Raw genomic sequence first — 27475 nt, forward strand, 5'->3', positions numbered from 1 at the left:
CTTACAAAATAAGGTTGAATTATCTTGAAGCAAACCATCTTGCTAACTGTTTATTAATAACTTTTATAGGTTAAAGAATTAGGGAGCTATGTGAGCTAAAGCACAGTTACTGCACACCTGAAAGATATTGAAAATTAAATGATATAGTGTTTAAATCGCTGACAAGTCAGTTGATAAGACAAATTTGGTCATCTGTAAATGTTTAAGAGGTTTATTAGCAAAACAATCCCTGGTCCCAGCTTGTAAAAATGTGAATATTTGCTGGTTTTCTTCCTGTTCTTAATGTAAATTAAATATCTTTAGACTGTTAATCTATTTAAGACATCTCCTTGAACTTGATAGGCGTTATTTTTCTGACATTTTATACACAACATGTGATTTATTAAAAAATAACCTGATGGTAAATAGGAATAAACTATTATCTATTAAAGTCATTACACTGTTGTCGCACTGATCCCGTAAAGATCTCCACCCTGAAGTGGGTAGATAAAAACACCAACACCTCTCCTGAGCAAAAACCTTTTTTATTTCTTGTTGAAAGGAACTCGGTAGAATATTACAGCAGAACACACGACTGAAACAGCTGCCATTTCACGTAACACAGTACAGGAAGAAGGATGTAGTTCAATCTCATGTGTAATATTATATATATAGTATATTTATATCAATAGAAAAGAAAAAAAACTATTGCTCCCAGGTGTTTTTTTGTTTTTTTTTCATATGGCATTTCTGCGTTTGTTGTGTTGAAGTGGGTTAAAGTAAAATTCAACGAGAGGTTTACACACCAAAGGAAGTGGGACAATGAAAAGTGACATTCCCCAAAGCACGGGAACTTTGTGGCTTTTTTATTAGGCTGAGAAGTAAACCTTAAACTTTTTTTTTTCCATTGCAAGAAAGAAAACTTGAAACCGCTCTCAAAAATGGATAAATACCATCATACAGCAATCAGAGTATGCAAAATAAAAGAACACAAGGCAGCTCCGCGTAAGAGCAGGCATGCAAAAAATGATCATATTTTAAAAAGGAGCACTAAAGACAAAATGTAGATGGTTGCAGGTTGTTTACGTTTGCGTCGTATGGCAACTGATGGAGAGCCAATTAGTGACAAAACATGATTAAAACGAGTGGACTGAAACGAGGGGACAACTCGATGCTATGTAAAGTGAACTGGAGTGCTGAGTGTTTGCTGACAAACTACTTCAATGAAGTTGTTGCTATAAATTGCTATAACATACTGTGTTATCAATTTGTTGTACTCTTCTTAATTTCCTCTAAGGAATAAAAGAAATGTTAGGAAAAAAGCAGGTATGAAATATCACCCTGGACAGTTGCATCCAAAGTTTAGTGTTTTTAAATAAGCCACTTTAGGCAGCATTATCTAATAAATGTCTCATTTCTAAGACATATTTTAATATATCTCTTTTGAAAAATAATTCTATCTATATTTGATCTTTTTAGTAAGTAAATCTATTTTCCAGTATATATTTTTCTTTTTTTCTCTCTCTTTAAGTACAGCACCCCACTGTGGGTTGTATTTTCCAAAAGCACCTAATTGTTCTTACAATCAGACTGAATGTTGCTTCAGTCGCTTATGGTCTGAGTTCAAGATTAAAGGATCCAAATGGCGCACCCTAAATAAGTCCACAAGGTCAAATCCCTTGAGACCATAGCTCAAGCCCGACAATATTAAGCTTTTACTTGAAAATTCGTGACCAGTGCTAGACGCCTGAGATCACTGCGTCCCCTTTTGACAAGAAAAAGGTCACAGGGTTCAGACGTGGGCCTGCATCATGTGAGACATCATCAGTTGCCACAGACGTCTCTGCTGCAGCACCTGGCTGACCGGATCTGCACCCAGAACCTCTTGAGGATGATGCACAGGCACAGGTAATGCTGATATTTCCTAAAATGCGGATTGGACTCACTGGCCCTGAGACAAAAGAAGCCACATGTGAGCAGGCCTCACCACATTTCAGCTATTGGAGCAGGAAGTTAGCACCTGAGGGACGCCCAGGAGGAAGCGAGGGATGGGGAAAGAGAGAAGAGAAAGAGGGGTGAAAGGTCATTTGGACTCATTTGGATTGTCCAGAGAGTCCAAATGAGTCATGTGCTTGTAACAGATCACCTTATGGGACCTCACTGGGCTGAGTAAATGTCCTGCGATGCCAAGGATGCCCCCTATAGCTGAGACTGTGGCCCTGGGTGTTGTGATTCTGTCCGGGCAAGCCGTCCCTTTCTTTTCAGACAAAAACACACACGCACACACACACACACACACACACACACACACACACACACACACACACACACAGCCATGGTGAGTGATGCAGGCACTCCGCCCACTCCCAACTCTGCACCTGCTGGTATGAGTATGTCACACGTTTCACACATCCTTATTATCATCACACAGACTACAGGTCAGCACCAGGTGAGCTTTTACCATTGGATATCAACCAGGAAGTGGGGCTGGTAACTTGCTGCTGCATCTTGAGCACTGTCAAACTTAATTTGCTGGGCTACATGTGTGAGGTTTTCAAATAGACAGTAAATATATCTATATAGATATATATTTATAGATATATATTTTATCAATGGGGAATCTCATACAGGAGCTGACTACTGAAGTCCGCACTCATTTATCTATAACATCCACCTAAACTTTAGAACATGATTCTCTTATATAGACAGTAATTTCTCAGTCAAATATACTATGTATTTTACTCCGTTGTTTAAGCATTTTAAAGTTCGATTCGTCATGCACAGAATAGTCGTTCCTCTCTCTCTGTTTATCGCCAGGCTTTGCATCATGTTGTCAGCTTCATCACGAGCAGCCAGCTCTCCATCCATCAATCGTCGTCCACGTCGTCGCCCTCCGACTCCTCTCCGGTTCTCCTCTCGTACATCTTATCCCGGTGCCGCTCCTGGATCTCTTTCATCTCCTCGGCATAGCGGCTGAAAGCTCCCCCGAACTTGCTCCATGCCTTAAAGGGGATTGTTATAGAGTTTCTGTAACTGGGTTTCACTTCGCTCACCCGCAAGAAAACTCCGTACTTGTTGGATCCCACGTCAAAGAAGAACCGTTTGGAGTCCACCATGATCGAGGTGCCCTCCGGGAGCTCACTGTAGCCCCCGGCCCCTCCGCCTCCGGCCAGGTCCTCCTCATCTCCCCCGTAGTCGTCTATCAACTTGGCCAAGGCGTCACGGAACTCTATTAAGCCCTGGGCCGGGAGTGCGATGGTTTGTCCGGCCTGCAGGCCAGCGCCCGGCATGCCACCCACTCCGACTCCGAAACCAGGGCCTCGGTTGACGGTCTGACGGATCCGGAGAAACCGACCCCGCTGGTTTTCCTTCAGGTCGAGGTAGTATTTGCGGTTCTCACGCACTAGGAACTCGCTCTTCAAGGCCCGTCTAGGCCCGGTGTCATCACCACCGGAAGACTGAGCGATCTGCTCCGGGGTGCTAGGCCCAAGCTGGGCGTAGTGCTCTATGAAATCCCCCAGGTAGTCGCGGAACTCTGCCGCAACTGACATAGAGAGGGTCAGCCGACTTTTCGAGCCCCCGGCGCCGACCTCGGCGATTTTGATGAACCGGCCTTTGGCGTTCTGCTTCACGTCAAGGTAGAAGCGTTTGTTCTGAATGTCCAACCGCTTCGAAGCCAGCTCCTGGGTCTCCGGTTCCCGCTGGTAATGCTGAAACCCGCCGCCTCCTCCTCCCCCTCCGCCGCCGCTGCTGCCACCGCGCTCACTGCCACTGTCCCCATCCGCCATCTTCGCCACCAGCAGCCCGTTTCTCTGCGTATCTTTGACCCCCACCCCCCTTCGCTTGCCGATCTCGCAGAGGAAACCGGACGCAGGATTCTGTGTTGTGATTGGGCACAGACACTGTCAATCAAAACACCAGCTCGAACGCTTGCGTTTTCATTCGCCAATCATCCTGCCTGTCATTAAAACATAACCGCCTCCTGGATGACATTCGAGAGCGTATTGTATTTACAATCTATAACAGCTCTCCGTGTCACTATTATCTGCTGCGGACATGTATTTTGGTGCGCTTATTGTTGTAATATCCCGTTCCTAAAGTAGTCAGCACAACCGTAGTTGTACTTAAAGAGGTTTTAATGGCACTTGTGCTTAAATACCAACTATGGCCTCCTGATAATGTAATTTGTACATTTTTGAGATGAATGCCCCGGGAAGGACACTCCACACACACACACACACACACACACACACACAGTCCCGCCTACTTGTTGGTTTCGTGCGCAAAGGCAGGCACGACGATCTTGTGGTGGGGGATGGGTGAATGTTCTGTAATCCGTTGAGCGATTGGTCAAAACAGGGATTCGAAGTAACAACACGCACTCTGATTGGCTGTCCAGACTCCCACGAGGGGTCTCATGCAAAAAGATTTCCAAAAGGGTTTATTGTTTCTTTGCTTTCGGGAGCGAAATTGTTTGGTATCTACTCAGTTCACAATCAAATAACGAGGCGGAAAAATGGTAAGTTTCCTTCGGCTAATGCTAAATGTATTGTTGGGTATCTTGGTACGTTTGTACTGTTATCAGTGTGCAACTGTAGAAAGTGCTGTTTTGAATTTGAACTGGTAAAATCGAACAGAAGGTGTGTGGTTAAAAAGCTTGCTATAGAGCTAACTGTCAGCTAAAACGCTAGCATTCACGTTAGCGTGAGAAGTACCTGTTTTGTTCCCCTTTCGTTAAAGGAAACGCTATATTTGATGGAGCACGTCTTTTTTTAAATAGACACCCCTTTGGATAAGCGGAGTGCTTCCTTAAACGTGCGCAATTTAAGCCCTCTAGTGTTTTTTACTCGATGTAGCGTTCCTTAAAGGTGGATTAGCAACCCTTAGCAAGCTAAGTTTAGCTAATTCATTAGCCTAACGGTTGGGTAACTGTCAGTTGTTGGCCGTTACTCTCTTTAAATGAGTGTTATCCACCAGAATCGTGTAAAACTGGCTATGGGATTCGTTGTAGCCTAGGTGATTTTGTGAAACAAACTTTTTCTGTTTAAATCTGTGAATGAAAACTTAAACCTGCCTGTCTTAAAGCGGCGCGTCTGTTTTCTATTTGTCGCGGGTTGACTGACAGCTTCCCGTCTTTTTGTCACAATAGCTCTATGTTAATTATCCTCAAAACATAGGGTAATTTCTATGTTTTAAACACTTAATATCTGGCGACCATTATCGCCCCCGCCTTAAATTTGTTATGTTTTATTTTTTGATTGGCGGGAAAGCAACAATAGTTAAACCGGGCATCTGTAACGTACGGAAGCCCTTAGCGGACATGCATCCATACTTTACAGTTTAATCTTCATATTGATGTCTCCGTTTTCCAGTGATAACGCGTTATTTCTGGTCTTTTTCTCGAGATCTCGGCTCATATATCACGAGGCACCACAATAACGTCAGATGATCGTTACTTGTAAAGGCACAAAACAAACATAGAAACAGCCTTAACTTAACTAATTAGTGTGGGCAATGGCAGCATGGCATGTCCTGGTCTGTAATATCACAGTGACCAGCCTATTGTATTGTTTTTTAGGTCGCCAGAAAATTATCCCGTTATCACGAGAAAACAAGCGTTATCTTGACTTAACGGGCCAAATTAATCCATCATAATGGCAAAACCAGCTTTGTTATTCCAAGATAATGAGAAAAATAAGTCGAGATTGCGAGAAAACTACCAGAAATAACTGGAAACCGCAGTAAATAAAATGTATGGATGCATGTCTGTTAAGGGCTTCCATAGTAATGTAACTCATACAATTTCCAATAACATTTCCAATTTCCAATCGCATTTAGTGCCAACTTTCTCATCTATAGAATTTTGTTTTTTGAGACACAAGAAATTGTTCATATTTCACTTATTGAGCCCCCTTTCCCCCCTTATTTTTACGCATGAAGTGCTATTGTTTTTTGCTTGTTATGTATGACTTTTTGTGCAGACATTTGAAATGCCTGAGCATCCTATTCGTTTCTGCCTCCACTTTGCTTCTCTTACACCCCTTTCTTGTCTGAAATCATGCACGTTATTATTTCCTGTTGAAAATGTCCTGAAATCACCACATGCAGGCTGGTGGCAAGGCAGGAAAGGACAGTGGCAAAGCCAAGGCAAAGGCAGTGTCACGCTCCCAGAGGGCTGGGCTGCAGGTAAAAACAGTTTAATCTTTATATTGCTGTCTGTGGCTTAACTGTGTACATTATCTGCCGCCCTCCTTGGAAAGAGAGGGGCTGTCCCTTCTGTTTAAACCAAACCGCTGTCTTGTGTCTGTTTCCTGCCAGTTCCCAGTGGGTCGTATCCACAGGCACTTGAAGACTCGCACAACCAGCCACGGTCGTGTAGGAGCAACAGCAGCCGTGTACAGTGCTGCTATCCTTGAGTACCTCACTGCTGAAGTAAGCCTTTCCCATTTTGTGCATGTTTGTGGCACTGTGACATTTGATCTCAAATCATGCAGCATAACAATCTTTCTTTGTGACTTGATGCTTTTTGCATCATGCTTTTTTAATGCTTGCTTGTTTGTTTTTTTTACTCTCAGGTGCTAGAGTTGGCGGGCAACGCCTCAAAAGACTTGAAGGTGAAGCGTATCACTCCACGTCACTTGCAGCTTGCCATCCGTGGTGACGAGGAGTTGGACTCTCTTATTAAGGCAACAATTGCTGGAGGAGGTAAGCTGACAGTTTAACAAACTTATTTTTTTATTATATGTGCATCATACTTGCTCTCTAGTCTCTTGGTTTAACTGTGCTCTGCTTGTTCTAAACCACATTCTGTAGAAATACTACAGATCACAGCTACCTCTCGATTAAAACGTATTAATGTTTTTTTTCAGGTGTCATTCCCCACATCCACAAATCCCTCATTGGGAAGAAGGGCCAGCAGAAGACTGCATAGATGCCATTTTGACCAGAAGTTTCGGGGCTTGGGCTTTGATCGGACCAGGAGTTCACATTTGTTCTTTTTTATCATTAATATTATAGCAAACGAAGAGTGATTGTTAGGTTTTGTGTTGTAATTTTTTCCCATAACTAGTAAAAAAAAGTACAGAAAACCCCTTAACGACAAAAACCCCTTTGTATGTTACTGTAGAACGTTTGCCTGGGGAGTTTATGATTATTTTAAATGGTGACAGTGAATTTGTTTGATTGGCCTGGGTCTCTGTAATGTTTTATACTGAAAAAAGAAATTGTTAAAACCTTTTTTATATAAAAAAAAGTTGTTTTGTGGTTATTTTCTTGAAGTTACAATATTTACTATGATACAAGTTTTTAAGGAGATTTTGTTTTTTTTGAAAGCAAATTAGGTAACAGCTAAATGTGATATGGTGCTTTTTTTCCCTGTTGACTTACTGTACTATTTTCAACTGCACAAGAACAGTGATGTATTAAAAGCTGAATTTTTACATCAAGATGAAAAATCTTTCAAAGCAGTTTATTGCAACCGTCTGCTACAGTGGTTTGTACTGTTTTAACCAGTTCAAAAAATGTGTTAAACTTCAAAATAGAGATGGGATCAGGGGACACTGATCCTGCAGTCTGTGCCTCGCTGTGGAGCATCTGCCAACTACATATCAATAGTTTATCAGTGTCAAATATTTGGAGGATATGGGTTAAAGATTAAATACTTGAAGATTTGTAAGGTATAAGAAGTCTGCCTTTTTAAAAGCATGTATTCAGGGAAATAACTGCATATTTTATCTTTGAATAAATACCAATTGCACGTTATTGTTTTTGGCTTGGTTTGAAACCACGACTTGAAATTGTATTTTACAGTTGCGCATTTTGTACAAGCTAAACTGATACATGTTCACTTTAGTTTCTTAGTAACATTTATGTAGATATTTTTGAAAGGAAGAGAAGATTCAAAACATTTGGAGCTGTTGCACCATGTGAGTTTCTGCCTTTTACAGGATTATTTAAGAGAACAAATCTTCAATGTGGCATATCCATTTGTTTCACCAGATATTTTTTCCTGTGGGTTTACAGCTTGCCAGCAGAGGGAGCCACTGACTTTCTTAAGAATGTTTCTCTCACTTCCTGATTGATGAGCAAGTCCCTTGGATATGGAGATTTGCCGCATTATCTTAAGTCGTCTATCATCAGGTAATTCACACCGAAAGTGCATGAACGTTTGCTAAAATTAAATGTGTTTTGTAAAAATATAAGTTCTTAAGAAAGGTGGATTCAAAATAATGAAATACTTAATGAATGAAATGCTGCAAAATAAGGTCAGGGTTAGGATTTTTTTTAACCTAAATTAAGCTGAGATATCATTTGATCACATCTCATGCAATTTTCTGTCTCTGCTACTTTTATACCTTCTGTAAAGATACAGGACAATGTTATTAAGCTATTGACTTATACAAATTTACGTAAAGCTGCAATCCAACAGTCAGACTATAGAATATTTTACCACAATAAGATATTTTTTCCTGCTTCTTGGTTTGACTGTTTAATGTCTGTTAATTCTATACTTTATACTTGTCTGGGGATCATAATTAGGATTGTAAATAAGCACAAACAACTTTGGAACGCCTGCCATACTTGTGTATATTTTTTTTGAAGGGCTAATACAAAAGCAAAAGCTTTGACTTAATCATCAGGACGATAAAGACATTTATTAAAATGTATCTCCCCATCTGAATTACACACCATCACAAGTGAACATGAACACCAAGTTAACTGTGATTGTCTGACTTTGACACTAGCGGTGACAAACTGTGCTGTGGTGAATGTAAGTGATGTGTGCATCACATCTCGACTTTACTTCAAGGCTGAAATATCCGTTTTGTTTTTCTGTTTTCCTTTTATCTTTTCTTTTATCTACATTTCAGTGGTTAGAAGTGATTTTTCTGAAGGACTTTGGTGCTGTCGATGAAGCTTTTGAAGTGTTTGTGAAAACCTTGACAGGGTCCACTTTTGCTAGCGTTTCCAAATGGTACTAAAGAACAAGGACAACCTTCCTACTGCTGTCGATATTCAGTACGATATTCAGTGGTGTAAGAATGATTGAAAACCTTTCCAGACTTTCTAAACAATTAGTTTCGAATAACACGCTAGTTAAAGCTACTGACAAATATTATTAAAGGAAGCATTCAAAGTTTAGTTTTCATTAGCTGTACGCATATTTTAACAATACAATTACATAGAACAATGTGTGTACATTAATTTTTGTGCGTTTTATAACCTAACATGAAGAAAAGGGAAATACACATACATATACAGAAAAATGAAATGTTCTTGTTATAAAATGATTATATTGATATTAGAATAGAAAATAGATTGTAGTAATGAGCCAAACTTAGTGTCAAGTCAGACTTGTATATAGACTTTTATGGAATATATAATAATCATTTAATAATAAAATTGAATGGGCATAAAATAATGATAAATCAATGAAAACAACATACATATTAAATACAAAACATAATGAACGTACATATCTAAAACACATATTCCTGTATAAACTCTGTATGCGTCAGCTGCCTTATTTCCTTTCTTGCTGACAGATGAGAAAATGAATATCTCTCTCAGGGCTTTATGGTGAATATGAAATTGTAACCAGCAGTTGGTTAGCCTAGCTTAGCATTAAGACCATTAATTAATAAGGGTAAAGAGCTAGCCCGGCTCTGTCCAAAGGTAACAAAATCTGCCTCCATCATCTCTAAAGTTTATAGATTAACATGTTTTGCTTGTTTGATGAAACTATTCAAGAAACAAAGTGTGAAAAGTTTTTACAGGGAAGGAAGAAAGATGCTTTAAAGGTGCTGTTAGGAAGAATTACTTTTGACATAGCTAGGCTACATGTTTACCCCATAGCGCTAGTATAAAAAGAAGGATGTGACAGCTCCCTAAAAGTGAAGCCAAACCCTCTCTATTGCCCCCTGCTGACTGGCTGCAGTATAGGTCATAAAGCCCGCCTCCTCCATGTTAACAGATGGGACATGAGTCAAACTATTAAATCAAAATAAACGTCAAATACATTTTTCTCAAACATGGTTTCTGTCATCACAGTAAGTTCTTATCATGCTGATTTATGTCCAAGTGTTCATTTTTCTGACAAGTTTACTTTTAATTAATTATTTGATGCTGAAAAAAGGATGATTGACAGCTCTGTTGACAAATCCGGCTCCTGCAGCGTTCTGTTCCCAAGTAGCAAAGCAGAGGAGGTAACTAACAGTACAGTAGTCAGAGATTAGTAATATTGGTGTTTATACATAAATTTAATTGACTTGACTTTTTAGAACCGTAACTACCCTTTTTCTCCCCTGACAGAAATGTAACTATCTAACTATCTAACTTTGGTTTTCTGATTTGTATCCCAAAAACACTAAAGTGTTATGCTCATCTTGTTATTTCCTCTGCAGCTCCCACACGCTGAAGTGTCAGAAGATCTCTGCATAATACGAGCTGCAAATGATGCGAAAGAGGTGATTGATGAGACTGCAAAAGAACAAGCAGCACTGAGGGCGACAGGAACAGAAAAGAAACAACACAACAACATCACAACCACTCCTGAAGTTGTGTTTGCTCATGTCTGACTCAGTTTAATGGCTGAAATGATGAAACAGAGTTCTGGCTGCGTGGTGGCTCACAGACACTGACAGCGATGATCTTATTATGATCCTAACAGGACCGACCTTTGCAAGAGCAGAAAAAACTCCACTGACGTCCTGAGGCTCACAGCTGGACTTTTCAGGAGGAAAACAAAGTTCAGAGTCAGACTGTTTTGCCGTGTTTGTGCGTCATTTTTTTTTTTCGTAAAAAAAAAGCCATGGTTTTATGTTTGCTTATATTTAAGCTAAGACCCCCCCCTGCAACCTTGAACAGGATAAGCGGTATGGATGATGGATGGATCAGAGTTTAACAAATTGAAGTTTTGATCTGATGACGCTTCTGTGAAAAGTTAGGCGCAGACTAAAGTAAATGGACTGTACTTATATAGCGCCACTCAAAGTGCTTTTACACTACATGTCACATTCATCCATTCACACACACTGATGGCAAAGGCCTAAATGCCAATCTCTAATCCCATTCATACACTGATGGCTCTGCTTTCTTGGGCAATTGGGGGTTCAGTGTCTTGCGCAAGAACACTATGTCAGGGATCGAACCCCCAACCTTCTGATTGAGAGACGACCGACTCTACCACTGACTCTGCCACAGCCATCATTGACTTCATCCTGAGGTGGGTGTAATTACAGGTGTCTGCACCATATTTTCTGACAATTAATCCAAAACCACAAATCTGCATGTCTTTGTGGCACTAGAGGAAAAGTCAGGATCAACAGTCACACTGACTGAACATTAAAGTTAAGTCCAATAGTCAGACACATTGACATAATATTTTCTGAATCAGTCAATTTCCTAAGTTTGTATTTATTTTTCTTAGACAAAGCAATGAATTCATTGTTGCTGTTTTTCTTTGTTTTTTTTTGTAGGAATAAGAATCTACAGCCGCTCTAGCAGCTCCATTATTGAGCTACATGCTAACAATAGCATGCTTACAAGCTCACGCAGATGATACCCAGGAATACTTGCTGTTTAGCAGTATGTTCAACCTCTCTGTTAAATGTATTAACCCTCTATGATGACACTTGCTTAGAAGAGCTGAATGAAAAGTACAACTGAGGCTGCTTTTAGTTTTGCAGGTATTTCCATCATGAACAAAAGTTAGCATGTAAAAAGTTGGACTTTATGTTGTCGCTAAATGAAAAGTCATGAAGAGAATAATACTCAGTCTTTGCTCTGTGCCAAATAGTTGTTTTGTTTCACTTAAAACTACATAATTTTAGTCTCCTGGTGGTGTGAGAGGGGAAAGGTATCTATATAAGATTTGATAGTGATCCATCCATTAAGTAGTGGACCAAAAACTGGAAGCCGTTGTCATCCCTGGATTATGTGTGAGCCCAAAACGATGAGAAGCTATTATTGTCACAGCATGAGAAGGAATCCATAAGCCATCTTGAAATTTCAGGAAAAACATGTCCTGCACTCTCTGATTGACTGACAGGTAATCTCAGGACGAGTGCATGATTCACAGGGAATATGACACCTATCAAACAAACATTTAATCCGGCGGATTACTCCTTTACCAGATTGTCACATCTCAAATAAAGCTGAGGCTTTGAGGTGGTTATGAAACTGCTGCACACTCAGGGACCCCAACACATGCAGTCGAGGTTTCATTGATCAGACGTGACAGCAGCTGCATTGTCCACGAGTGCGAGCGTCTGCGGGGACACATGAAAGACGCAGCTGCCTCACATCTTCAAAGAGGCAGAATCATTTGTTTATTCCTACATCTCTATCTCTCTGTCTTTACAGTTTTCTCTGGAGGTCGATGGGAGGGAGACAGCCAGAGGTCAGCCTTCAGCTCCCATTCTCCTCCGCAGCAAACAGGAGCTGCCTGAAACGCAGTGTTTAAGGTAATAATTCGGACATGTTTGTTTGAGTTGTTTCTGTTGTTTCTGGTTTAACAAGCGTTATTATTGAACCTGTAATCAATGCAGGGAAGAATTTGCTTTCTTAAAAACCTTGTGTCTGCTACTGTTGATGTGTGTTTCCCTGATCTCTAAAGAGCACTGAGCATCTTTAAGCTCATTGTTTTGGTTTTAACCACCCGAATATTTAATATTTTGGTTCAACCCTATTCTCAGCAGCAGGAGGCATCTTTTTTGATGCTGAACCCATCATCCTGTCCTTGTCCAGCAGAAAAGTGAATTAGTTGGCTACTTGCTAGCAAACTTAGCAGAGCGTTTAGCAGCTAGAGTCAAATATTTCTCAAAAAGTAACATTATTATTATTTAAGACATAAATACACAAAGACTGTAAAATTAAAGACGAATGCTGAAAATGTACACAGCACTTAAAGAAGTTTCATAAATAGATGTTAAAAAGTCACTTGGACTGAAGAAGCGATCATTAGAAGACCATGGTACAGTTCATTGTTGAACTAATAAGTTAAGTGTGTTAAAAATAGCCCCTATATATCTTTCTCTGTGTCTTTATCATAGTCATTGAAGTTTCCATACCTGTGAACGTTAACCTCAGACCAACACAAGAAGCTGTTCTGCTGTTAAACACGCCGGCATGCGGGATCCTTGTGGTTTTTCCGGGAGTTTAAGTGTTTGTTTTGGTGAGCAGAAGTGGCTATGGTGGCTCCACCTGCTGATCTCTACTGCGCAGACTCTGGCTCCAAATATTGTCACTTTAGCAAGATGGCAGCGCCTATCACGGGGGCTATTTTGGCTTCAATTTCATACAATGAGAACAGATGGAGATGCAGCTTCCATCTATATACAGTCATTCGTCTTTAACTGTGATTAAAAGCCAAATTTCAGTGGACTCTCCTTGTTACAATTTAGCAATACTTAAATAGGTCACTAGGTGGCGTATAGGCCTTGTGAGGAACATTAAACCCTTAAGAGGCAAGCAGAAAAAAACCTGCAGTCGCGCTGAATGCTAGCTAAAGCTGTCTTTGTTTTTACATAAAGGTGGGCTAAAAGTCCTTCAATCTTTGCCAACGATATATCCTCTGGGGACAACGGTGAACATGTCGGGCGTTTTGCCAGCAGTTAGCGATAAGCGACTTCAGTTAAGACTTCCTTCCCCGCGTGCTGCATTGTTTACAGAAAAATTTAAAAAAATTCTTGTGACTGACTTTAATTAACGGCTCTTAAGTTTTGCCGAAATTTCAACATCATGATGCAGATTTGTAGAAAGTCAAAATGAAGCTTTGTCAGGTCTGTCCTCAAGAGGAAAAGAAAACTACTTTATAAATGCTTGTTGAACGGAGGTCGGATTGATCATTTCTGATGCATTCGAGGAAGTCGAAAATCTAGACGCTGAACGGCTCTCGTGACACAGCGTCAAGGGCATTTTTGATCTAGAACAGATTGTTAGCTGTTAGCATGCAGATGTCTGTTTATAGAGATTAATAAGAAGCCAAATCATCGTCAGATAGCCGCTGATGGGAGCCGGGATGTCGTTACGGCAGATTACGTTCCGCCTGCTTTTGCTCTCCTCACGGACTGTTTTTCCTGCATAAGCCGCAGCCCGCTGATACGTGATTGGTCAATACTACTCGGACTACAGCCGTGGCCAAAAGTATTGAGAATGACACAAGTATTGGTTTTCACAAAGTTTGCTGCTTCAGTGTTTTTACATCTTTATGTCAAATGTTACTATGGTATACTGAAGTATAATTACAAGCATTCCATAAGTGTCAAAGGCTTTTATTGAAAATTACATTAAGTTTATGCAAAGAGTCAATATTTGCAGTGTTGACCCTTCTTTTTCAAGACCTCTGCAATTCGCCCTGGCATGCTGTCAATCAATTTCTGGCCAACATACTGACTGATGGCAGCCCATTCTTGCATAATCAATGCTTGGAGTTTGTCAGAATTTGTGGGTTTTTGTTTGTCCACCCGCCTCTGGAGGATTGACCACAAGTTCTCAAATGGGATTAAGGTCTGGGGAGTTTCCTGGCCATGGACCCAAAATTTCAATGTTTTGTTCCCTGAGCCACTTAGTTATCACTTTTACCTTATGGCAAGGTGCTCCATCATGCTGGAAAAGGCATTGTTCGTCACCAAACTGTTCTTGGATGGTTGGGAGAAGTTGCTCTCAGAGGATGTTTTGGTACCATTCTTTATTCATGGCTGTGTTCTTAGGCAAAATTGTGAGTGAGCCCACTCCCTTGGCTGAGAAGCAACCCCACACATGAATGGTCTCAGGATGTTTTACTGTTGGCATGACACAGGACTGATGGTAGCGCTCACCTTTTCTTCTCCGGACAAGCCTTTTTCCGGATGCCCCAAACAATCGGAAAGGGGATTCATCAGAGAAAATGACTTTACCCCAGTCCTCAGCAGTCCAATCCCTGTACCTTTTGCAGAATATCAGTCTGTCCCTGATGTTTTTCCTGGAGAGAAGTGGCTTCTTTGCTGCCCTTCTTGACACTAGGCCATCCTCCAAATGTCTTCGCCTCACTGTGCGTGCAGATGCACTCACACCTGCCTGCTGCCATTCCTGAGCAAGCTCTGCACTGGTGGTGCCCCGATCCCGCAGCTGAATCAACTTTAAGGGATGGTCTTGGGGCTTGCTGGACTTTCTTGGGCGCCCTGAAGCCTTCTTCAATACAATTGAACCTCTCTCCTTGAAGTTCTTGATGATCCGATAAATGGTTGATTTAGGTGCAATCTTACTAGCAGCAATATCCTTGCCTGTGAAGCCCTTTTTGTGCAAAGCAATGATGACTGCACGTGTTTCCTTGCAGGTAACCATGGTTAAAAGAGGAAGAACAATGATTTCAAGCACCATCCTCCTTTTAAAGCTTCCAGTCTGTTATTTTAACTCAATCAGCATGACAGAGTCATCTCCAGCCTTGTCCTCATCAACAGTCTCACCCGTGTTAACAAGAGCATCACTGAAATAATGTCAGCTGGTCCTTTTGTGGCAGGGCTGAAATGCAGTGGAAATGTTTTTTGGGGGATTAAGTTCATTTCCATGGCAAAGAGGGACTTTGCAATTAATTGTAATTCATCTGATCACTCTTCATAACATTCTGGAGTATATGCAACTTACCATTATAAAACTGAGGCAGCAGGATTTGTGAAAATTAATATTTGTGTCATTCTCAAAACTTTTGGCCATGGCTGTACAAGCGTAGTACAAACAGAAACCAGAACACTTGCCGTCCCTCAAATCCACGTCCCTGCCTACAGATTCTACATTTCTTTGTAGGATCTATAAATAGAGATTAATAGTCCTCAAAACTACACGCATGTACCCCGCTATAAGGGTCGTTGTCAGTAAAATATGATGTTTGAAGTGAGTAGTTTTGCAGTATGGGTTGAAATTGAAATAAAATTAATTTTTTTGTGATAGACTAAATCCTGCAGTCGCACTGAACACCAGCTAAAGCTGTTTGCCTCTTTGTTTTCAGATAAAGGATTTATGAACACACTCCTCCCTGGCAGCCTTAGGTCCCGATCAGACAGAACGCGTTGTTTGTCATTGTCATTGTTTGTCACGCTTTTTGTGCACTGCTTTTGCGTTGCAGACCACTTGCGTCTCGAGTTGTAAGAAATTAAACTCAAAGCAGAAAAGCGCCAGACGTCATTGCCGTTTTTTCTGATTGTCCAATCAGTCTGTCTGATCGGGCCCTTAGGCCAGTTCGGGGGAGCATGTGAAAGTAAGCAAAATACTTTTGGGTTTTGGACTGTTGGTCAGATAGAGGTAGAAGGTATTTGAAGACGTTACATTAAGCTCAAGAAATTTTTTGCATCTAAAACTTTCATTTGAATATTAGGAATAATCAATCGTTGCACCGTTGTTCGATTCGAACACCTACCCCATTCAAATGTGTTTAATCTTACACCCTGTCTAGCCACCACTCCTTTAATCCAACGATTAAAACTTTGATGTGATGACATGTCCGTCTGTCGTCCTGCAGATGAACTGAATTAAGGTAAGAAATCCATTCTGGCTTTGAATAAAGTTTGTATTCAAACACTCGCAGCCCTTCAGGTGTGATTTGTTACAGTGTGGTGGTGAAACCGGAGGTAAGTCCACGAGTAACGTCATGATGAAAGGAAACGCAGGCCTCCTTTGATCGTCCATGTAAAGAACATGTTAGATAGACGCTGACAGAGAACATCTTCATACACTGAGTAAAAAGAGAGAGCTGTCAGTGACGCTGTGTGTCTTTTCGTTTGATGTTTTTAAACCCTCCCAACCTGAGAGCGCAGTTTAATGCAGTCTGGTAGCAGGCAGGAGACGAGGAGACTGAAAACTTTTATTAGAAGGACGTCTTAAAAAACACAAACTAGCCATTGTACTACATCCTTGAAAGTAAAAAAAAAACAAAATAAGCTTTCAGTTTGGCTACTTACGAAAGAGCTAAAAAAAAAGAAACATAGAAGTCAGCAAAAAATAACAAAACATGAACGTCAACTAAAACATTTCTGCTAACACACAAACAACTGAAAATCAAAGCAACATATTTGATTATGTTTAAAATTGTCGATTGACTTTTTTTGCATTTAGAGTTCATAGTGCAACAATTAAAGAATTCATCCGTCTTTCATCATCACGTCTCTATTTCTACATCACTTCAGAGTCGGCACATCGTCTTGTAACACCCTAAAAATAAGCACTAACAAGCAGTCAGCTGTGTTGTCAGCTGTATGGCACTGTTGTCGAAACTTCGTCAAGAGAGTCTGTCCAAGGAGGCATCATGGTAAAGGTTTGTGTCGTGTTCAACACATGCAGTTTGAATTCTCCACATATCTTCACACACACACATGTTCTGCTTTCGTTGGTCACATTTATACCTGAGGAGGTACCAACAACAAGACATGTCTATCACTTCAACTGAACTAAAATCTTTCCACTGTTCTACCTAGAAAAACAACAAAATCAACAGTCTTCTTTCTCTCTTTGTGTCCCTGAATGTGTCAGCATTGTTCAGGAGGTGTCTTATCTCCACTGTCACCAGCTGTTATCAGCACCAGGAAAACGACCTCCCCACCATCTCAAAGAACAACTTGTTGGGCTTCCTGAAGTAGCGACAGAGCTTCTTAAAGGCCTGGATGCTCAGCGGGGCATGTGGCCGGCCTTTAGACTCATCCAGGCACTTGTCATGTCCGGATGAAAGGAGGCAGTAGAAGCCCTTGGTGGTGTTGTAGTAGAAGTTGTCAGGGCTTATCCTGGGCGGCAGATCCAGAAACCTCTCAGCCCTTCTCAGCTCGGGGAAGGGATCCTGAATGAGTGCGTCACCGTCCACCACGTGGATCTGCTCCCTGGGGAAAACCTCCAGCCAGCGGGCCAGATGCTGGTGGTACAGGCTCCTCTGGAGCGCCTTGTACCCAGGGTCAATGTGGCCCTTCAGGAGCAGGAGCTCCTCCAGTGGCTGGTAGGGTTTGTGGCGGGTCAGGCGGTTATGGAGGACCTGGGTGTAGTCAGAGACCAGCCTCTCGGCCGGGTCCCGGACGATCAGTAACAAGCGGACGGCGGGGTTCATGTCCCAGACGCGTGCAGGAACCTGAGGGGCCGCAAAGTAGCCGGGGGTCTTCTCCACTGTCAGCTGACCAGGGAGGGTGAAGGGCATCTGGGCTCGGTACCAGGCCAAGCCTCGGCGGTAGTGCTCCTCCACGTTGAAGTAGTGCACCTGATGGAGGGACAGAAGGTGGTGTTAATGAAGATAAGGAGAGCAGCACATGTGCAGAAAATTTCAGCTTTTGATGTTGGAAACTTTTCTTAACAGACTCTGGAAACTTGGCTTAAAATGGTGAAAATATATATAATCTTATATCAAATCAATCATTAACATTATGATTGACAGTCAGCCCTAAACAGTACGTTTGACTTGTCTATGAATCAGAATCCCTTCAGGCTGAAAAATAATAATTTCAGTTTGTCACTGGATGGTGTAACAAAATGCATTCCCGTCCACGTCATATTTAGCAGTTAGCATCACAACGATAGCTGACACATTTGTTCTCTAAGCTATGAATGCAATGCTCAATGATGTCTCTGTGTGTGGATTTGTGTCTCCAGTGGCTTTAATGTTACTGAAGGTATGTGTAGAAAAGACTCTTTGCATTTTGTCCTCATCTTGTCCAAACCAATCCGTCCCTCCATGCTAACGTTGCAGTCCTCCCCACCTCAAACCACCCTGGGTAGGATGTCTGTCTCTGTGCAGCGTGTTCAGGACAGGCCTGTCATCATTCATAATCACAAACCACATACAGGCCGAGCTGACTTTGTTCTCACTGTACCTACGCCTCTCTGCATTGATGATGATCTAAGAGGAAAAGTCAGCCTAGAGATGGACACAAGTTGAACTACCTTTTTAAGCTAATGTATGCTATTATAAGTGATGTGTTGTTATTTGCATTTTAAGTATCACAACTAAAAGCACTAATTTTAGGTAATGTTCTCATTGATATGGTAACCTAGGTAACAGTCAGCATGGCCCCTGTTAGGAGAAGTCGGCCGGAGTTTCTACACAGGAGCTACGCTAAGCGCCGCTGCAGACACTTTCATTTAATCTTCAAAGTGTAAAATCTTAAAAGTCTCTTGTACCAATAACCGAAAAAGAGATGTAGTGAGTTAAAAGTACACATGTCACACTGAAATGCTTCTGAGTAGAAGTTTAAAGTGACAGAAGATGGAATTACATCAGTAAAACTACCTCAAAAGTGTAGTAAATAACAGTGCCTCAGTAAATCTACCCAGTTTCCTGGTGATAGTACAGTTATAAGGTCATAGTTTTGTGTCGTATTTTGTTTTACCTCTGCTTTTGCCACTTCCACATCAGGGTGCAGGTTGAGCATCTCCAGCAGGGCTCTGGTGCCACCTTTCCTCACGCCGATAATAACAGCTCCGGGGAGCCGCTGCTGGGTGGCGTTGTGAGAGGAGGAGGAGGAGGAGGAGGAGGAGGAGGAGGAGGAGGAGGAGGAGGAGGAGTGGGAAGGAGGGCTGGAACTCCCGCTGCGTAATTCCCTTAAGCACACAGACAGCTGAGTCTGCAGCAACAGAAGCACCAGCAGCGCAAGAAGCACCGTCCACAGCATGGTGCCACCCACACACACACAGAGGTGGAGTGGAGGTTATGCGCACACACTCATGAAGCTCCCAGTCTTGTAGAGTTGTGTTAACAGTCAGCCACAGGAGGGAGCTCTTCAATACGACGACCTGTGAGCAAACACAAACATAGGTTAGTGTCCACTTCAGCTGTCTCACTCTCACTCTCCTGTCTCCCCTAACAGTGGGCAAGAAGATGGATCAATTTGGCAAAGGTGCTACCCATGAACAAGCAACATGAGGTCTTTCATGTAATCAAATGTAACTTCAAACACAGAGAGACAGATCAAAAAAAACAACCACTTTCTCTGACAGTTTTTAATCAAGTTTTATTTCAACATTTTATAACATAAATATCCACGACAAAGAAGCAAGATTATAAATCATTATTATTTGGATTTTATAGGAGATGCGAGACCTGACCAGGAGCCAGTGAAGGTGGATGAGGGAGGGGGTGATGTGTTGCCAGGGCTTGGTGCCCTGCACATACTGGAGCCTGTCCAGGGATTTGCTGGGTATCGCAGACAGGACACCATTTCAGTAGTCCAGACAGGTGGTAATGATGGCATGTATGAGGGTCTCATACTTAAGAGTATCAATAAATGATTCAAATGACCAAATATAATATACACAAAGTGCAACCTCGGCAGGCTTCAGAGAGCTGGCCAATCAGAAGAAAGGGGGCTTGTAGGGGCGGGGTTTCTTAAAGGGACAGAGCTGACTGAGTCGTTTCAGGCAGAGGCTGTATGAGGGCCTGCACAGAGCACCAGAGTGAGAAAAAGGTTTTTTTTAAACTGTAAATTATGCTAAGCTACTCCACAGGTATCACAGAGGGAAATATGAAGCTTTAAATTAGCATAATACCCCCCCATAAGAAATAGAGTGTGCCAAACAAGAACCGACTAATAACAACTCATGATTTCTATATTTAAGTATAAGACTATCCGTATTGATTTTTAAAAGTAAAAGACACTAAAATACAAACGGATGTGCTAAAATTTCAGAAATTTGTGTCTCGACTAAATAAAATCACCAAACTTTCTGCTCTGAAACATTAAAATTCAATGTGAAGTGTTTCCTTTGAGTGGAGGAGGATGCAACGTTTCTTTTATCTCACGTAGAAACCGCCGTCTGTCCGCACACATGTTTCATGATCCCATATGTCTGAGGCGGCTCTGCACTCTAATATGCCACTTTACAAAGTCCCTGTCCACGCAGTGCTGGTTTCAGCACAGAATATAGGGCTGCGATGTGATTATGGCGAGAGGACACTAAAATATTCATCTACATCTAAAGCAGACGAAGAGAAGATGCATTGAAAATTAATGCTGTTTCGAGGTTTAGGGTCTCCCCACAGAGCGCTAACACCCCCCTGACTTCAGCTGAGCCATTTGACAGTATAGAAGGAGGAGCAAGAGTGTGAATGCTGCGATATGTCCCTCAGTTTTAATCTGTATGTGGTGATGTTTCCGGTGGTGGAAGAGGAGTTCAGGTCCTTTATTTAAAGCACAAAGTATAAAAATAATTTAAGGTATAAAATCATCAGCAAAATGTATTGTAAGTCACTCTTTCTGGAGGCTTTTTAATGGCAGATTATTCAATACATTAATGTGTAAGCAGCAATTTCCTGTTGTAGCTGTTGTCCTAGCTGGAGCTATAGCATCAAGCTAATTTAGAGCAGTGGTCAGGCTCTTGGTTGGGAACCTCTGGGGTCTTTGTGTGTCAACTAAGCAAAAAAATTATCTCATCAGCTTCATCATCCTCTCTGGGAGCCCTTGAGCGAGGCATAAAGATCATGTGTTTGGATTATCAGCCGCTTCACCGCCAACTCTTCACAGCTCCCCGGGGCGCATGTTGCTTAGAGAGCATTAAACGGACGCAGAGTTCAGATAAGAAAATACTTTTGTTTGAGTAGGTGCTTTTTATATTGCTTGCAATGCTGTTTAAGAAGATCTACATGTGACGAAGAGTGATCCTAAAGACAGTGTCTACTGCAGAAGTCAGATGAGAGGATCAATGTGCGCCAGGAGATGTTAGCTTTTGGAAACAGAGGGCAGCAGCTTGCCTGGCTCAGTCCAAAGGTAAAAAGTAAACTGCCAGCACCTTTTGACCTTCTTATTGACGGGATTCAAAAACACAGAGTGCCATGCTTTCTGTTTTCGCTTGTCTTTGTGTGAAGTGGGGACATTTCTGTGTGAATCAAAATATTCATTCATACAAGAAAATTGCACTAAACTCAGCGTTAAGTTACTGTACTGTATGAGCATGATCATGGTCTGGTCCTTTCTTACATTTTGAACTATCAAACTAAAGTCTTACTGATACGACAGGTGTAACTCATCACACTAACGAGGGCTGCAGTGTCATCGTTAGTGTGATGAGTTCCTTCTGTGCTTATTCTTTCATAAGGAACACCATCAGAAAGGTCTCATGGCCGGCAGCTTCTTCCAGCCAAGAAAAGGTAAGAGATTCAGTTAAGTGCCAAGTGCATGATTCAGACTGTAAAAATCAGCATCCAAGCAGGAAACAACTTCTGGAAAAACTGGGGACTTCTGACGATTAACAAAATCCCTCTAAAGTGAAAGGAAACGACTGAAACTGCAGTTTAATGTTAGGGTGCTTTCACACCTAAGGATCGTTGGTTTGATTTGAGTCAAAGACCAAACTGTTACAATGTTGCACTGAGTTTGGTTTCTGTTCACACGGCAGCTTTTACCAACGGACCACAAGTTTTGATGTGCGAGGATTGGCCAGAGTTTCCACGTGGGAAAATTCACTGAAGTAAACAAAGAGAGAGGTCACACTCAACACGATCGTGGACTTTAATGTTTTGTCCTCTGAGTTTTGTTTTTTATTTTTAACCGACATTGTTCCACAGATCGATCCTTTAATTTTTCACTTAACAGTTTGAACACCTCCGTGTTCTTGTGCGTTTCCACACGTTTGGTCAGCCCATATTTCTACTTCCTCGCAGTCCCCCTCGTCTGTCCTCTACTCATCTCAATGCCTGGCTGTCTGTCTGTCTCTGCAAGTGTCAACATCTGTTAACAAACCACAATGCACATTGTTTGGTTTGCTTCCTGTCTTAGGTCCTGCTTTAAGTTCACTTATGTTCTCGCCTGAATCGAACCGGACCGTGGTTAATTTGGAAACAGACAGAGTCCTGTCTCTTCTGGCGGACCATGGTCTGGTTGTTTGCTTTGCACCAGAGTTCGATTGCGTGTTCTCATCTGTCCAAACAAACCGGACATTCAGAGTAAAGTCCGAAAGTCCGGACCAAAGCTGTCAGGTGTGAAAGCACTCTAACCCTCAAATTCCACAGGATCCGTCTTCAGCGCGTTCCGTGTGCGCCGTGACCTCCGGAGTCATCCGCGCCCATTCAAGTCAATGCTCGTGATTCCACAGCTCACGCCGCAGTCCCTCTCCGGCGCCGGGTCTATTTTTGACGGAGGCCGCTGCAAGCACGCGTCATGCTGATCGTTCCAAACAGGAAGTCACACATGAAAACAGCATACAGCATGCGGTCTTTTCAAAATAAAACACCATGTACAGACTGGTACAGACTCCCGTTTTTTTTTTCTGTTTTTTTTATAACAACACACTGACATCTTGAAAAAAGATTATGACTTCCTTTTGTTCTCAAATTTTATTCAAAGTTGTGCGAGTAAAATGTTTGGATGGGCCCCAGAATATTTTAGATTTTGGGTTCTTAAGCTTATTGGCTGCTTGAGGGTATTTCAATGGGGTCTTTAGACCCCTCACATTGGGGTAACTATCAGGCAAAAACAGGCGTATCTTGTGGAGTATCTTTTGCTTCGTTGTCAAAGCACTTTGTAAACTCTTGTTTTTAAAGATGCTATATAAATAAAGTTATTAATATTATTAGTGTAAGTCTGAGTTCACATTATGGCTGCGTTGCATTCTGGTCTATAAATGCTGCTTTACAAAGATGCTCTTCCTGCTGGTTTTTAGAGAGTTAAATTCAGTCATCTTATTTTGTCTTGTTGAGTCAGGAAAGTGAGAAAATGAACCACAGAGATAAAAATGGTCTTCAAACTGCTGGCAGCAGCAACTTGCCGACACATTTTTTTTCGCAGTATTAAAAACGTCTTTTGAGGATTTCCTCTAATTACACTAAACACAACACAACAGCCTTCCTCTTGTTCTGTTCCTGTTGTTGTTGTCGCTGCTGTTGTTATTCCGCTGAAGTCGCCCTGATGCGACAGAGTTATGAATTAGTGTTACAATGTTCTGGTTCAGAGGAGGAACCCTGTCTAGCGTTGTTCCTGTAGCGGTGCGCTAATTGCACCTTCAGGGAGCATCGCTGCACCCACAACCTTCTGTGCCGTCCCCTGGCTTGGTGACATTGTCGTCATCAGTGCTGCAACCTTTGCCATGCCTCGTTAATTGTGGATGTTAGGATGTTAATTAGTGTAGGTGGGTTTTTTTTGTTTTTTTATGGAGGTGTTTTTGGGTGAGGTGACTAAGTTAAAGTAGAAATTGATGGCCATTTTCATCAGTGTATCCATGTGAAGGCTTTGAAAGCTGCAATGTTTTTGTTGATGTTGAAAAACTGTCAAGGTCAGCTTCCTGTATTTTATTTTGAAAAGAGCTGAAGGTTGTTTCATTCTCCTTGACTTTGCTGCAAAGTCATGGTTGAGAATTTAGAGGCTGCACTTGACACACTAAAAGGTTTGTGTAGCTTCACCAGTCACAGAGGCAGATATGGGAACACACAACATCCTGTCAGGGACGTTTGCGTTTTCATGAATGACCTACACTGACAAGCTAACAACATCTACAGCGATGCTATAGATTTTCTGTGGGGCCGTAAAGCATAGTAGTCCTTTTCAGATAAATGCTAATGTAAACATGCTAACATAAGGTACAGGATAGAGTTTAACATAGACTGTATAAAAAGATGGACGACCTAACAGCTCCCTAAAAGTGAAGCCAAACCCTCTCTATCGCCCCCTGCTGACTGGCTGGAGTATAGGTTATAAAGCCCGCCTCCTCCATGTTAACAGATGGGACATGAGTCAAACTATAAAATGTAAATACACGCCAAATACATTTTTCTCAAACATGTTTCTGTTTACTTTTAATAACTTATTTGATGCAGTAAAAAGGATGATTGACAGCTCTGTTGTCAAATCCGGCTCCTGCAGCTGATCTGTTCCAGGTGAGCAGAGCAGAGGAGGAACAGTGAGAGGAGACGTAACTAAAACAATCACTGCAGTCATTGAAATTTCCATACCTGTGAACGTCTGCTTCAGAGCAACACAAAGAAGCTGTTCTGCTGTTAAACACACCGACGTGCGGGATCTTTGCTGTTTTAGTTAAGCGTGTGTTTTGGTTAGCGCTAGTGGCTACGGCGCCTCCTCCTGCTGATCTCTACTGCACAAGTCTGGCTCCAAATAACGTCACTTTCGCACAGTGGCAGCACCCGTCAAGGGGGCTATTTTAGCTACAATTTTGTACAGTGAGAGCAGATCTACATCTACAGGCATGGGTTTTACCATCTTTGCTTCTTGTGTTAGCATCTTTTGCCTATTTGTACTTAACACAAACGATAGCTGAGCTTCATGAAAATATCATTGATTTTGCTAAATTTTGAAAGAATGTCCTCCCTCCAAAGCCACCCTCCCAATCTTTGTCTTCGCTAACTGATCCAACTACCTGTCTCTGCCTTTCAGTGACTGTATAGATGGAAACAAAAGCTGGGGCTGCCTTCTTGCACATTTGGAGCCAGTCACTAGGGGGCGATAGGGATGTTTTGGCTTTACTTATAGGGAGCAGTCATGTCGTCCATTTTAGTCCATTCTTGAGCAAATAGTTAGCTTTGGCTTGTGACGGACTCCAGTTACAGGCCAGTGTTAGCAGCAGGGAGTATTTCTGTCGAGGTGTAAAGAGGATTCCAATAAATATAACAGAAATGCTTCTAACATAAGTTGCTTTAACTTTAGACAAAGAAAAGCTAAAATACTTTAAAGCCAATGAAATTTGCTTCCAAAATATTTCATGACATGACTCTCTGTGTAGTCTGGGTGAAGACCATAATTACAGGATGACACTTAAACCAATCAGAGTGACAAACCAAATACAGGGCTCGATTAACATTCCACATGCAGCCTTGTGGCTCATTTTCATGATCTGAAAATGGTTCCCTGTTTGGTCTGCCTTACAGCTGCAGAGCTGAAGTGATCCTCAGAGTCTTTTTACTTTAAATGAAAGATGCCCGTCTCTTTTTCATTGCAGTTGAAGTCTGTGCGACGCCTGTTTCGGTGCAAGCTCTGACCTGTTTCAACCGCTTACAGGCCAAGGAATGTGTTTGTGGTTTTTGTGAAATCTCCGATAGATGAGCAGGATTTGTGAAATTGCAAGGTAAACATTAGAAACAATACTGTTCTTATGCGCCTCTTGTGTTTGAGAGTAGTTTTTGGTAAGTATAATAAACTATACAATTGTTCCGTGAGGGGACGAGATACGTTTATGATCTGCATGCAGTTATGGGGACCCTGGTTTAGACCGCAGTTATAACACTGAGTGCCTCGTGTGTTAAGGTTTAGGCACAAAAGCACTTTAAGTGAGATTTGGGGAAAGTGGGTGAAATATTCCTCATTGAGTTTAATATTAAGACCCTGAACTTCCCTTTAATTTAATCAAATTGTGTGAGCGTGCTAAGCTTCGGCATAGTTAGGGCTGAATGCCATATGAATAGATATTATAGAAAATATACTGTTCTTTTCACTAATACACCCAGTTTTAACATTTTGTCACACAAACTTAATCATTAGCGTTTTCCCTTCATGGAAACTTAATCAGGCAGCATTTTAACTGTTGCAGATATCTGGGAGTTTAAAATCAGTAGGGCTGCTGATATGAACGCCTAAAGAGGCCGCAGTAGACACCTCTTGAGCACTGTAGTCCTATAAATACAGTGCATGTGAAAACTGAAAACCCCTTCTGCAAGTTTTTCATGTTTCAAGTAGATTTAATGTTTTTTATAGACAAAAAGACCCTTCAAAGTGAAAACAAAAATCCCCACACAGTGATAGTTGATACATCTAGGAACAGGGTTTGACTCTCAACTGAAGTTTGGTGAAAACGCTGTCAGCTGTTAAACGTGGTCAACAAAGAGTTGGTTTGATGCTGAAATCTTTCAGTGTCTCTGAGAATATTCTGTCAGTGGTTCCCAACCTTTTCGCCTTGGAGCCGCCCCTGCTTGTATCTAAGAAAGGCTGAGCCCCCCTTGCCCGCACACACCAAAACAATAAACTGATTCATTCCAAATCTTTATTGGCAATAATTACCACCAATCAGCCGATAGATCGCAGAGGTGTGGCCTACAAAGTAGCTACTACAGGGAGTCAAGTATATTATCACATGGCAGCAAACTTGTTAAAGCAGCTACATAAGTCATTGAGGGGAGATTGCTTGTGTATAGTGACGCTGTTTAAATTGATTTCAGTATGAATGCACCTGTTCTGTGTCTGTAAGGCCCAACAGGTGAGATGTGCAAAGATTGAATTCCATTAAAAGGGGTCAGTAGACGTCCTTGTTCTTTGAGCTTAAATTGGTGTTTTTGTCAGTGGAGTCTGGTGGCTTTGGAGAAAGTGGTGTGGCTAACAGCTCTTAAAGAACAACAAAAAAAATATGGTTAATTTCTGTAGTGATCATTTCTGTTATGATGTCAGAGCCAGACAGTGACAAAAACTCGAACCTGATGAATCTGCGACGAGCAGGCGATAACATGTTTGACCCTGATGGCTCTACATATCAACTCTGCCTCGTGTACATTCACCCCCGGCAGTGAGCTAAAGAAAGCCACATTAACAGCAGCCACAGTCATCTTTCTGATGTTAAG

General features: G+C 41.7%; 3 protein-coding genes across 4 annotated transcripts; 1 reads left to right on the top strand and 2 right to left on the bottom strand.

The window, feature by feature from the left end:
* Positions 1-505: 505 nt before the first annotated feature.
* On the bottom strand, positions 506-3783 carry LOC138610519 (transcriptional regulator protein Pur-beta). Its single transcript, XM_069683281.1, has one exon. It carries the CDS (start codon positions 3765-3767, stop codon positions 2847-2849), a length of 921 nt encoding a protein of 306 aa, XP_069539382.1. The 5' UTR covers positions 3768-3783; the 3' UTR covers positions 506-2846.
* Positions 3784-4379: 596 nt separating this feature from the next.
* Positions 4380-7718, top strand: h2az2a (H2A.Z variant histone 2a). 2 transcript variants are annotated; one of them, XM_069683678.1, is made up of 5 exons: positions 4380-4498; positions 6088-6165; positions 6298-6411; positions 6555-6684; positions 6849-7717. In XM_069683678.1, exons 1-5 carry the CDS (start codon positions 4496-4498, stop codon positions 6908-6910), a joined length of 387 nt encoding a protein of 128 aa, XP_069539779.1. In that variant the 5' UTR covers positions 4380-4495; the 3' UTR covers positions 6911-7717. The 2 variants fall into 2 exon arrangements, with proteins under 2 accessions (XP_069539779.1, XP_069539778.1); XM_069683677.1 differs by lacking the exon at positions 4380-4498 and having other exon boundaries at positions 6082-6165; positions 6849-7718.
* Positions 7719-17250: 9532 nt separating this feature from the next.
* hs3st1l2 (heparan sulfate (glucosamine) 3-O-sulfotransferase 1-like 2) lies at positions 17251-19598 on the bottom strand. The gene is made up of 2 exons (XM_069683630.1): positions 19317-19598; positions 17251-18190 (listed from the first exon to the last, which is right to left on the bottom strand). Exons 1-2 carry the CDS (start codon positions 19596-19598, stop codon positions 17525-17527), a joined length of 948 nt encoding a protein of 315 aa, XP_069539731.1. The 3' UTR covers positions 17251-17524.
* Positions 19599-27475: the final 7877 nt, after the last annotated feature.

Source organism: Semicossyphus pulcher, unplaced genomic scaffold (assembly GCF_022749685.1).
Source record: "Semicossyphus pulcher isolate SPU_LCO1_2020_fin unplaced genomic scaffold, fSemPul1.0.p SCAF_6, whole genome shotgun sequence".
NCBI classification, from domain to species: Eukaryota; Metazoa; Chordata; class Actinopteri; order Labriformes; family Labridae; genus Semicossyphus; species Semicossyphus pulcher.

Bases quoted from the DNA above. Each gene is read 5' to 3' on its own strand.
- LOC138610519 (XM_069683281.1), bottom strand. From the start codon at position 3,767: ATGGCGGATGGGGACAGTGGCAGTGAGCGCGGTGGCAGCAGCGGCGGC.
- h2az2a (XM_069683677.1), top strand. From the start codon at position 6,082: ATGCAGGCTGGTGGCAAGGCAGGAAAGGACAGTGGCAAAGCCAAGGCA. The intron at 6,412-6,554 runs GTAAGCCTTTCC...TTTTACTCTCAG, and splicing joins TTGAGTACCTCACTGCTGAA to GTGCTAGAGTTGGCGGGCAA. The intron at 6,685-6,848 runs GTAAGCTGACAG...GTTTTTTTTCAG, and splicing joins GGCAACAATTGCTGGAGGAG to GTGTCATTCCCCACATCCAC.
- hs3st1l2 (XM_069683630.1), bottom strand. From the start codon at position 19,598: ATGCTGTGGACGGTGCTTCTTGCGCTGCTGGTGCTTCTGTTGCTGCAG. The intron at 18,191-19,316 runs GTAAAACAAAAT...TCCCTCCATCAG, and splicing joins TGGAAGTGGCAAAAGCAGAG to GTGCACTACTTCAACGTGGA.